General features: G+C 36.3%; 1 protein-coding gene across 4 annotated transcripts in view; it reads right to left on the reverse strand.

Annotated features, from left to right (window-relative positions):
- Positions 1 to 13590, reverse strand: part of TENM1 (teneurin transmembrane protein 1) — a 764948-nt gene that overhangs the window by 162184 nt on the left and 589174 nt on the right. For all 4 annotated transcript variants that reach the window (XM_032882345.1, XM_032882346.1, XM_032882343.1 and 1 more), the window contains 3 exons: positions 11168 to 11353; positions 9553 to 9576; positions 7501 to 7647 (listed from right to left, as the gene is read on the reverse strand). In XM_032882345.1, the coding sequence (XP_032738236.1) occupies positions 7501 to 7647; positions 9553 to 9576; positions 11168 to 11353 (357 nt within the window). The remainder of the gene's footprint in view (positions 1 to 7500; positions 7648 to 9552; positions 9577 to 11167; positions 11354 to 13590) is intronic.

Genomic DNA, 13590 nt, shown 5'->3' on the forward strand with positions numbered 1-13590 from the left:
GACGAATCATTTCATCTCTTGGATTCTCAACTTCCTCATCTCCAAGATGGGGATTATAAAAATGCCTCTCCCACAGAGCTGTTGAAAGGATTACATGCTATAATAATCCTAAAGAGTTTGCCATTAACCAAGTGCTACACTGTATAGACTTCAAAGAGTCTAGGGCTAGAGTCCTAAGGGTAGGTGCCAATGGTGTGCAGTGGCTGCTAAAAATGTTCAGACCCACTTCCATTGATGGTGCCTTATTAGCGGCAGAGGGCAATTAGCTGCCATGTAACATAGTCAGTTCGTTTGAATGTGTTCCTTTTGTGAACTTTGCTTGGCTAGGTTGTCAGACAGATAGGATCCTGTGTGGCTCTAAATAGACACAGTAATGCTACAGTAAATCTTTATTCATTGAATTTCACAAATTCACAGTTTGTTATCATTTGGACAGGGGCTGGATTGAAGCTTAACCTTTTCAGCATCTACAGAATAGAGGGTCTGCCAAGAAAATTAATAGTGAAAAAGAAATCGAAGGGCTGATCATTCCAATGACTCAGTTAAACAAAATCTTCTCAGGCGTTTTAGAAACCCATAAAAATAGGCTAATTATAAATCATTCATACATTTTTACCAAAGCAGGCTCCCGTACCAGGTATTCCTATGTGCTTAGTTGTTGCTGTTACATGCATAGCAGGTAATAGGACTGTATTTCCTTGGGAAATAGTCTATAATTCGTTTGATTTTTCATCTATCCAGGCTGACTTTCACCCCAGCGTTTTGCTGTATTAGTAAGAAGAAAAAGGGAGATGCTCAAGTTCACTCAGAATTTGACCCACTCAAATCACTGTTACTGCTATCACCTCATACAATTGACTTCTTCTGGGTCAGGAGAGTAAATTGTTTATATGCCACTAATGTTCATGTCCTCTGGTCCTCAGACGCCATCAATGGCTTCTCAAATCACTCAGAGTAGAGGCCCATGTCCTGACAATGACTTAACTTCCCCATAGTCTGGCTCTTCACTGTCTCTCTCTCACTATTCTGACCTTACCTCCTATTATCCCATAACCCCCTTCCCCATTCTTCCTATGCCTGGACTGTTTTTTCTCCAATATCAACATGGATCACCCTTCATTTCTTTGAAGTCCAAAGGCCATCTTCTCAGGGAGGCTTTCTATGACCACCTTATTTAAAACTGCATCCCTGTCCCACACTCTTCCCTCTTCCCTACTTTTAAAAAAAATTTCTCCATCACACTTAGCATCTTCTATCATACTAGTTCTTTTCAAATTTTGGTTTATTGTCAGCCTCTCATGATTAGAATGTAAGCTCCATGGAAGCAAGGATGTAGTTGTTTTTATTTATTGCTATTTTTGCCCCAGAAGAGCACCAGGCTCAAAGGAAGCATTCAATAAATATGTATTGAATGAATAAATGGTTGTCTTAAAAATCCTACTTTTATGACATTTGTAAATTTACCTAGAGATTAATAAGCATTTAACTAATGCGTCAAAAAACACAAGTTATAAGTAGATTCTTTACTGATACCACACATTTATTTCCTCTTTAAATTACTGTATTTCAAATACTAGCTCATTAATTTTCACCACTGCAAGGTAGGCAGATGTCAAGTATGACTAGCTTTAGTTGATAGATAATGTGACTGATCTAGTCATGGAGTGCTTAGGTGAGTTACAGAGTGTAGATTTCCCAGTTTTGTATCTGGCATTACTTGGCAGTTTAAGCGCTCATAGCTAAGTGATGATCCTTTAATAAATGGGTTGTTTGGAAACGAGGGGGCTATGGTCAGAAGAGAATAATTAAGACTAACGCTTTGTGATGCCAGGTCTTTTGTCCCAGCCAAATCTTAAAAGTAAATGTGGAGAGGGTGTCTGGCCCTTAAACAGAACAAATGTTACCAATTCATTGCTCCTTCTATTTTGTTTTCCTATTTATTAAACACTGCAGCATGCTGGTGACATTCAAAACATGAGGTTTATTGATCCATGAGCTTATGTTTTCATAATTCACCCATGGTGCTGATTTCTAGATCTAGAAACACTATATCATAAAACAGGCTTGCAAATAGCTATTGTTCTTAATGAATGGTGACTTGTTATGAAGAATGATTCCTGGAAGATCATTCTCTTTTAGGCAATTAACTTATTGATTTTACCAATGAATATGAATATAGACCACTGGAAGAGTTTGTATAAGAGAAGCTTGGGAAACATGTGACAAATACTTAAAAGATCAGGGGGAAAAGGGTTGCTCTGATTAAACACTCTTATTCCACATCTTTTTAACCTCCTTAACAATCGTTCCACAGTATCAGAAACCATTTGCCTCCCTCTATAACTAGAATGAATAAAATGTAATCTTTGTTTGATAACTGAAGATCATATGAACTTCACACTGTTCTGTATGATCTGGTATGACCTGGCTAATGCCTACCTTCATATTCTCAGCTCCTACCAATCTTTCTTTGGCCCACATAGTCAAAATGACTTGCCTTTCACCTCCTAGAAAAGCCTAGCACATTTCCACTGCAGGGCGTTTGTACATGCTGTTTCCTTGGCCTGAAGCATTCTGCCCCTCACTCAGGTGAGGCCTGCATTACCATGTAGACTTGGTTAGGTCCCTATACATGTCTACAGCACTCTAAAAATTTTATAACACTCTTTATAGTTGTAAATATGTAGCTATTTGTGTTGTTTCTTATTTAATATTTTTCTCCCTTCCTAGACCATAAGCTCCATGCAGGCAGAAACTTTTCTTGTCATTTGATCCCTAAAGCCAAGCACAATACTTGGCACAAAGTAGTAATGAAGGAATGGAAAATTGGGTACACTCCATATGCAATGTCTGGCTGAAAGGTAGATATTTGGGTCAAACATTTAGATCAGTACCATCCAATAAAATTTCTTCCCAATGACGGGAATACTTTAGATCTGGGCTAGTAAGTAGTCACTAGGCTCATGTAGTTATTGAGCCCTTGAGATGTGCCTAGTGGAGCCCAGAAACTGAATTTTTAAAGATCTATTTATTTTAGAGGGAGGGAGAGAAAGAAAGTGAGTGAGTGTGAGGGGGAGGGGCAGAAGGAGAGGGAGAGAGAATCTCAAGCAGAATCCCCACTGAGCACTGAGCTGGACATGGGGTTTGATCTCATGATCCTGAGATCATGACCTGAGATGAAACCAAGAGTTGGACGCTTAACTGAGTCACACAGGCACCCGAAAAAACAGATTTTTAAATGTTATTTAAGTTAAAATGAAATAATCACATGTCATTATTAGCTACCATATCAGACAGTGCAGATTTTGATATCTCCAAATGGTTAGATGTTGGATGGCCTATAAGCTTAGACGAACACCAGAAAGAAATTTGAAATTTTTATGAGGACTTATTTATCATTATTTTTCCTACTGCAGTTTCTTTCCTTGCTTTTATGTCTAAGAAGTCCTTTCCTGTCTTGAGATCTGTCACCTATATTTTCTTCTATTTGTGTTTGAGGTTTTCTTACACAGAACTTATTAATCAGTTGGAGTATTTTTATCTTTTTTTTTGGAATATGCTAGAAATTGAAAACCTAAGGGTTGTTGTATTTTTCTTAGTAGTTGTGTCAGCACCATTTATTTCATAATGCTTCTTTTCAGTACTGGTTTTTGGTGCTGGTTTTATAATCCACTAAATTTTTATTTGTACTGGGGTATGTGACGGAGCTGATCTATTCTTCCACCAGTACCACTTGGTTTTAATTATCATAGCTTTAAAATATGCTTTAATGTCTGCTAAGTTCGAACTTGTCCTATTTGTTTTAGTTACTCTGATTCAGCTGGTATAATGTCTAAACTTTTTTTCTCATGTCAATTCATATGTGCATGTAACACATGATGATCACATTTTCTAAACCCCAAATCTGTACACATAATTAACACATGAAACTGTGGTCGTCATTCACATTACTATTAAGTCTCCTCCTCCAAGCACAAGGTTGTGCACATGGTAGGTGCTTTTGGACTGAAAGGAAATGAGGTCAAGGTATGTGAAAGGTTTGTAATTTCTATGGTAATTAGTTCTTATATACACAATGCATAAGATAGCTTTCCTTGTTTTGCATGTTAACAAAAAATCCAAAGGTTATTTGTTCTCTGTTCTGTTCTTACTGTTCAAGGAGCTTTTAGGTAGCTCCTAGACCAGTTGTGTCACCCACATATTCAATGCAGCCCAATTAGCTACTAAGAGTCACAATGCATTGAATCAGAGTGTAACTGAAGTCAAAGCTGCAGGAAACAGCGGCAATACTTAATGAGCATTCAAAGCTGATTAGAATGCAAAAAAATTCAGCCATTCTTTAAGTATCTGCTATAATATGGAGCAATCAGGTAGCAGCTACTTGAAGCAATTGCTTTAAAGTGATTTTTTTTGATTGGGAAGATTTCTTAAGAATTACATTTTAAAAACAAGGACCATTTTTTCCCCCAAAAGGTTCAATTGGCACTTTCTGATTTAATTAAAGCATGCGCGCGCACACACACACACACACACACACAAACAAGTATGCAAATATTAATCACGAGTCATATCCAACTAAATGAATCCAGTCATTTTGGATAGCTGGAAAGCTGAAACCACCAAATGAAGGACATATAATGTATTCCTAGGGATAATATTTAAACAGCATAAGACTCAAATTATTGTCCAAAATCTCAGTCCTGGGGCTTTCAGAGGTTATTTAATCCATCTTTCCATCTCAAGGTACAACCAGATGTATATTTATCATCAATATCATCTTAATCCTACTAAAGGAAAAAAATGGTAATTGGAACTCTCCAGGAGCCTCCCTAAAGAAACGATCATAAAAATACAGTGAACTCAAATTAGGGTCGTTGGTTTTTGATTTGCACATAGATACACAGTTTTAAAGGAATGCTCAGAGGTCAATACATATTGAGCAAAATCGTCTATACCGTTTGTGTCTATATATACCACAGATATTAAGAACTGGTAATCCATTAATTCATTAATATTTAACTGATACATTCATTAAACATTTTTGGCTGCCTCAAGGTGACCTTGAGGCCATAAAAATGTTTGATAATTAAATATTTAATTATTTTTATCAAGCTGTACTTTATTAAGGCAGGAAACTTATTTTGGCTTAACACTGAGTTAGAAATTACAATCACAGGGGTTGTTAAAGTATTTTCTGAGCATAAGCATTTTAATCAATATATCAACTGGGAAATCTCCATTACGACCTCAAATCCTTTTTGGAATGAGGCAGACCACCAAAGTTTATACCTGGTTTTATCATTTCTTTGCTATATGATCTTGAGCAACTTATTTAACTTCACTGTGTCTTGGTTTCCTAATTTGTAAAGAGTATATTAAAAGTAATTCCTGCCTCATGGGGATTAAATGAAATAATTCACATAAAGGACTCAGCACTGTGCCTTGTACATAGTAAATCCTAAATACAAGTATGCTAATATTACTGGTAATTACATTATTCTATATTGTATTGTATTGTACTGTATTGTATTGTATTATGCCAGTTTTCATGGGAAAGTAAAATGAAAATGAATCTCGAAGGGCCATGAGTCCAGCAACTAGTTGATCAGTGCACCATGTAATTGAAAATCTCACTCTGGCTTCCCAAGTAAATTTTTTTTCAATTGTTTTCCTCATTCAACATTATTTATTTATTTTTATTAATTTTTAAGTATTTTTTTAAATTTTAGAGTCTGAGAAACAAACTGAGGGTTTTGGAGGGGCAGGGGTGGGGGGTTGGGTGAGCTGGTTGTGGGTATTATGGAGGGGATGTATTGCATGGAGCACTGGGTATGGTGCATAAACAATGAATTTTGGAACTCTGAAAAGAAATAAAATAAAATAAAATGAAAAAAAATTCAATTAGTTAACATATAGTATATTATTGGTTTCAGAGGTACAGGTCTGTGATTCATCAGTCCTATATAATACACAGTGCTCATTACATTATATGCCTTCCTTAATGTTCATCACCCAGTAACCACATCCCCTCCAGCAACCCTCAGTTTGTTTCTTATGATTAGAGTCTCATGGTTTGTCTCCATCTCTTGTTTTGTCTTGTTTTATTTTTTTCCTCTCCTCCCCTAAAATTTTCAATTTAGGTAGCTAGTAAACAGTCTCTTCCAAAAATGGGCTGTTATCCTAAGTTTAATGTATGTGTATATGTTATATGCATGTGAAGGGGAAGGAGAGGACAGTCTATCATCTTTTAAGGAGTTTACAGGAACTGTCTTATTTAATACTTACAATAACCCTAGGAAAGAGTTAATATTATTATCAGTCCCATTTTAGAAATAAGGAAATTGAAGCGCAGAGATACCAAGAAATTTTCCCAAATCATACAGCAGCCAGTAAGTACACAGCAGCCAGAAAGTTTAACTTCAAAGCCCTGTGCACTGAATCACGAAGTTGCTTCCATTTAAAATTCATAAATTCTTATAAGTTTTGAAGTAAACTGCTGGCCAGAACTAGTAAAGGAGGAAACTCTTACATAAATCCAGCAATCCTCAAAGTGGGATTGCTACCTTATTGATTTAAGCCTTATGTTTGGTTTCAAATGACAAGGTATATAATTGTCTAAGCAGATATAGAAAGAGGAATCAAATTTAATGACCTATTTCATTTTAAGCTAATATACAAGATTAGAAAGAAAACTTTTTTATTAACTTCATGTTTCCTTGAGTAGAAATAAAGAAGAAAGTGAGAAATTGCTTTTTTAGGTTCATTCAGAGGTGATCTGGGCTGTTTTGAGGCCTGAATGAACAATGTATTAGATGCTTTTGTTTGTTTGACTGAAAAAGCAGTGGTTACGTTACCCTGAGGCCTTGGAGCCAATATGGCTTTTGAAAACATCATGTGCAACTCTTGAATTAAATATAAAAATTCTATTGTGAATTGTCTTGATGCTGTGTCCTTTGAAAGATACAAAGCGTTACTAAATTAAGAGGTTGCTCTAAATAACTAAGAACAAAGGAAATGATTTCACAGTGTGTATAGTGTCGGCATCTGACAGTTTGGACAGGGGCACATGGATATAATAAATGGTATAATAAATGCCACAGATATGGGAGATGGCATGGCTGTAGTTGTTAAGAGAACAGAGTCTGAAGTCATATAGACCCGAACTGGAACCTGGGTGCTGTGATTTTCTAGTTGTGTGATCTTGGAAAATCACACACTATTCCCACCCTAAGCATTATCTTTCCCACCTAGAAGTAGGGAAAGTAGTGCCTCTACCGCATGCCATTGTTTTGAGAAATAAATAAGATATAATGCATGCAGAGTTTGCAATATTGTCTGATGATAGTAAATATTCAATAAACCAAGATTTAAAAAGTAGTATGGCCTTATATAACTCAATATCGTTTCTAAAAAGGGTTCCTAATTTTCACTCTTGGCCAAATTGGTCATCACTGTGCTGGGCTATTCCTTTCTTATATTTACATTTTGTAAGTAACTCACCCCCATCATTGTCCAAGTTATCTCCACAAAGCATTTCCATGACAACATTGCAGCCTGTCCCACTCCATCCCACCTGACACACACAGTGCCAACCATTTTGATCCAGGGTACATCGCCCATTTCCGAAGCAGAGCCCTGGACAGCCATCTGTAAAGACAGCAAAGAATAACAATCGGAGACATCAGAATGGGATTGGGCAACAATGATGTATCTACCTATAGGAAAGCATCTAATCGCTTAGGCTCCACTCTGATGAGGTGTTGAATAAATGGAAGAGGAACTTGCTTGCTTACAAAACCTTCCCAGGGAACTTGTTATCCCTTACTTGCCTGTGCTTTTCCTTAGAGAGCCAATTAAGCATTATTAATGCTAACCCCAATTCCCAAACTCTGGTGTAGCTAAGATGAAAATCGAGGGGGACAGAAAAATGTTTTTTGTTTCATTTTGAAAAAACAATTCTTCTCAGCTCAATCAAAACTGGATAGATGATACTGTATCTAGTTATGGCCAATAAGCTGGGAAAAGACAGCAGTTCCTATGAAAAGAAACTTCCCCTAACTACTTCCAGTCTGTACTGATTTTTCCCTTGTGAGGCACTGCTTCAGGACTTCCGTATGTTGGTATGCTGTTCAGACCATGCCATTAAATATTTGTCCATACAAATGCCTTAGAAATGTGCCCCAGTTGCTTTACATTTATTTGGCTCTTTTCTTCAAGATTGTTGTTAATCTGAGGGCTAAGGGTTAAATTTTTTATTTACCTGGTATCTCCCTCAGAAGCTAGCATAATAATATCAAGCCCGTAGTAGGTGCTCAACAAATGTTAATGGAATTAATGCGAGCCAAATTGAGATCTTCAGAATTCTAGAGAATGACTGGATAAATACAGTCAAGAGGAAACCGTAAACACTAACAATGGTCTCTATTTAGAATTTTAATTTCTCTGGGATGCCCTAATCTATATACAAATAGTTCAGAGTTAGGCCATTCTAAAGGGCAACTGTGTATGTGCCAAGTGCTCAGTGGACAGATGAACAGAGATGGCAATAATGGCATATAGCTTCTGGAATTTTCCTAGTAGCAGCACGAGACCAGATCTGAATTTTACTTGAGACAATCCAATCAATATATTTTTTCATTTGCTGTCTTTGAAAGAAAATTCCAGAAGTATAAAGAGGAAAATAATTTTTAAAAAATCTGTAGATATAACCCAATGTTCCTTCCAAATGGCTAAGTAACTATCAACAGACCAGACAAAGAAACAAGTTTAAAAAATAAAATGACAGATGGCTATTAGAAAATATGAAGACTCTCTCATTATATATATTATGTGTAAATATATATATATGTATATATATATTTTTTTTTCCTCAAGAAGTGGTACAGGATGAATATATATAGATTTAAGAAAATAATTTATCTAGCTCCACTCATCTAGTTCCATGATCATAGATATACAATGGATACAGATAAATCAGGGATAACTTGGAACATAGTCAACTTTCTGAGGCTGAGGTAAAGAAAGGCCAGGGTATCTGACAGAAAAACCCTTATTGTCTCTATCAAAGGCAGATCCTTGGGAGGATGCACAATGTGTTACTTATAAGGGGAGAATTCTTCTGCCCTTGAAAGGATACTGTACATGGACTTAGAGCCATATTGTTAAGTTAAAGAAAATGTTCAGTTGTCTATTCAAACCTAGTTCATTTAATAATTACCTGCCTGTGATATGTACACAGACACACAGACACACAGACACACACAACTCCATAGAAAGACAAAGAAAAACAGTTCTTAAAACTGCTTGTCAATCCATTATACACTACGGCCAAAAAAAAAAAGACTCTTTGTTGTTAGAAAAACAAATTAATTTTTAGTCAGACTATTATATCGTGACCTGACAAAATCACACTTAAGGAAGCCTACCAGAAGTAAAAACACAGCCCCGAAGCACACACACACACGCATACACCCCACCCAGCCTTCCTTCCTCACATGCGTATTTTCCATTTACAATATTTTTCTGTTACAAAATGAGTGAGAAAAATCTTACCTCGGACGGCATCTAAGTAGTGAGCTAAAAGGGGGGAGAAAAGAGTGATTGAGTGAATTTCTGGGAGGCCACAGCTATCCAACATGTGTTAATGGTCTCCCATCTGTTGCCTGGGAGGAGAACAGCAAACTGTGAACTGCCGAAATGCCTGCAGCTCGAAAGTTGGTACGTGGGCCTGTGTAGTTTGTGAATAATATTTTCTGCGGGAAAGATATTAATGGCTTTTCTGCGAGAAACTCTATTAGGCTTCCTAAAAAAGTGTCATATTTCATTAAAAGTATAAGAACTGCATTTTTACATTTCAGTAATAACTTTTGTGAAAGAGCACTGGCTTGAACTTCTTATTAGTGATATCTTTAGAAGGGAGTTCTGGAGTAACCACCTTCTGTAATCATCAGAATATTTAAATCCTCTTATGTGAAGGCAATAAACTTACTGTAGTGCGGGAATGTAATTACTTATGCCGCATCGGAATCTCACCCCTCACCATTTTTTAATGAATCTTAAATATTTTCCACAGTCACAGAACAAGACTTACTATACCTTTAGTACAGTAGTAATGTAGTTTATTAAGATTATATGTTATATATGTTATATACAGTATACATTACTTTGACAGGCCTCAACCATTGTAACAAAATACTTTCACCTAAAAATAAGAGCAGTGGTACAGTCTGGTGGGGGAAAAAAATCCCACAAGCAATGAATTGGGTATCCAGAGGTGCACCCTTGCCTTTGCTCTGCATGCGATGTCTGTGTGTTCACAGAATGCCACGGGAACACACAGTGACCCACTTTCCTTAGCTCAATAATAGGAATCGTACTTGTCCGTCTATACATGAAGGAGGCCTTTGTTGCAGATACATGTATGTGTCAAGGACTTGGATTTTTTCCAGAAAAATAAAAGTATTTTAAAATTGAAACTCTAGCTATTATTATGGTCTTTTTATAGTGTGGAGGCTGCATGATAGATTCATTACATAGGTTCTGTCATACCCACAGACAGTTCTCACAGGCAGCATCCTCAAAATTAGTGAAAGTTGTGACAAGGGGTGGGAGAGGGTAGATGCCTCGGTACGAATTCTCTATACTACCTGATAAACAATGCAATACGGATGTTCTATTGATGGAAGGTCAGAAGTGCCTTCCTCATATATAGTAAAGAAAGCTCCTAATGATATCAAATGGCTTCTGTTAAAGTAGTCCTGTTTAATGAAATTGCCTCTAAGTGCTTTCAAGTGAAACAACCTATACTTTGCAAAAGGAAAAATGGGCAGTGAATGTTATGTTCACAACAAAAGCACTTCTCTTATTAACTAATGACACTTTCTTCCAATGTGCCATCTTTCGTTTGAGTAACTCAATGCACCAGGAAACAGAAAATATAAGGAATACTGAAGTAATGAGCAAAGAAAGGACACAAGAAAGAAGTAAGAGACTGTCAACAAGGGAGGAATACTCCCAGTTAACCAAACTTTCAAACTTATGGCTAACCCTTCTGCTTTTTCTCTCCTCCAACCTCAAATGCTATGAAAAGCCTGGTGATTTATCACTGACATGCTTTTCCTTCTTCAATTAATCCAATGTATTTTGTTCAAAGTATGGCGGTACTTACCAATTGTGCAGTGGTCGCCCTCCCATCCAGGGCTACACTCACATTTTCCATCTTTGCACTGGCCATGCTCAGCACAGTGAGAATGACAGGAGCGTTCTTCACATGTTGGTCCTACCCAGCCTTCTTCGCACTGGCAAATTCCTCTTGAGCAGACTCCATGGTTACCACACTCCACAGTACAGAGCTCTGTGGGAAATTCAAAGAAGATATGTTTACATATTTTATTAAAACCAGAGTTTGCTCTTTGCAAAAGACATTAAAATTACCAAAAATCCCACTCTATATTTATATTTTAAATATATAAACTAAATGTCACAAAGACCTCTAGCATTTCAGTGAATTTGCAAGGAACTCTATAAAAAAGATAGTTAAGTCTCTAAGTATAAAATAAACCCTAAGTCAAATTGATTTTGAAACGTCCATAAAATGATAATGGCATTCAAGGCTTAGAAATGAAGTCACTGCCAAACAAATGTCAAGTGGGTTTCACTAAAAATTCATTAAGATCACAAATAATGTTACAAGGATTTTATGATGCTGCAAGCAATCATTGCGGAAAACACACACACACACATAGTAAAATGGTGCTCTAACTTCATTCAGGAAGAGAGGTTCTACAATTGGAAAGATCGCTTTCTAATAAAATTTATAACATACAAAAAGTAAAGCTGCCAACGATGGTAATCAACTAGTTTCCCTGAACATACAAACAATATCTGCATTTACTTTAAGCATTTAAAATGAATCCTGGTTGATTAAAATACAGTCTTATCTGGAAATGTCATTCATTATTTGGCCAGTATAATCAAGTTGTATACTGGCTCTGCCGAGGTTCTCTCCTCTGTCCCCTTGACTTTTTGTTGAGACATGCTGAATATTAATAAACTTATGACAGTACAGAAGCTAAAGTAAAAGTTTGGCAAACCTTTTTCTTGACTGAATACCCTTGCTGGAGGAGGAAATGGGGGATAAAAGCCTATAGGAAGAACGCAAAAAGGAATAATGCAATAAGTTTTGGGTATAACTGGCCATATACTCTTGAAAGAAACAGAGAATGTTCTGAAGCCAAGTCATCTATCTTTCATAATCTCAAATTCTGAAACAGGTTTTATATATTTAGAAGTACTGACATGTAATGATATTTGTATTACTCTATATTACCTGTAACAAAGCTCTATGTAACAAAGGTTTCTACTGTGCACTTAGCAGAGTTATTTTTCAGTGGGTGAGAATATTCTTCTGTTAAAGACATGAGTATGGATTTTATTACTACCTAAATCAATTTGTTCACTAATTCACTCACAAGTTTTCTCTGTGGGTCAAGGTATGACAGAAGGAACAGTGGATACTGAGAGATCAAGTGAGATTTTGGTAGAGAAGTGTATACGGAAATTGTTGGTGGCTTTAGGAAGAACTGTATTGATAAGGCAGCAGTTGTAAAGTCAGATTTGAATGGGTGGAGCAGTGAATGGAAAACTGTGTGTAGGGTCAGCAGATTGTAAGAAAAGTATAGAACCAAGAAAATACAAAATACAAAAAAAGGGGGGAGCTTTGCCTAATAAATGATAGTTCAAGTAGGTTGATCTTGAAATAGCACCTACTCTCTATATCTTTTTTCTGAATCTCTAATTGATAATCTCGATTTCTAACTTCTGTTCTTGTCATGAATCTGAGGTTATAATTACGCTCCCCTTAAAAGCCTTCTCCAACGCTGAACTGAAAGGGCCTTTCTAAGATTAGGGAGCTAAATGGGTCAAAGCCAATCAAATCAGAGCTAACAGAAAAATTAGAGGCAAATTTTTGTGTATATTGCTTTATACAACTATAAACTCTAAGCACAGAAAAAACTATCATTCTGGTGATTTCCTGAAAAGTAACAGGACTAGATGAACAGTATCAGCAAAATGGCAAACTAGCCTATCCTTAAATCATCCCAGTATAAACCTTAGAACTGTAGAATACAATGTAATAATTTTTAAAATTACATGTCTTGGCTCACAAGAAACAGAATTATCAACTGTCAGAAGCAAAGATGCAGCTAACAGCCAAAGAAGTAAGCATATAAGTCAACCTTCTCGCTGCTCTAAGTGATTATTATGCCCAGTAATGACTAGCAGCTTGGGTATCTATGTTCACAGAGAAAAAGGGATGAGATTTTTGGCCCATTAAGATGGGAAGTTAGACTGAAATTCCTGCAGAAAGTAAGGATGCTTGAAGGGATACAATCTCAGTGAGATGGGAACTAATAAACTCTATCCACTAGCCCACAGAGATGGAAAGGAAGCATTAATTATAATAATTATATCATTAATAGTAATAAATTTGGGAATTAGAAAACAATATTGAAATAAAATACTACCTAATAATAATATGTGCAATGGAGTGTCCAGAATGAAATATTTCTAAAATTTTGTACTATTCAG

The sequence above is a fragment of the Lontra canadensis genome, unplaced genomic scaffold (assembly GCF_010015895.1).
Source record: "Lontra canadensis isolate GAN:19392208 unplaced genomic scaffold, GSC_riverotter_1.0 scaffold81, whole genome shotgun sequence".
NCBI classification, from domain to species: domain Eukaryota; kingdom Metazoa; phylum Chordata; class Mammalia; order Carnivora; family Mustelidae; genus Lontra; species Lontra canadensis.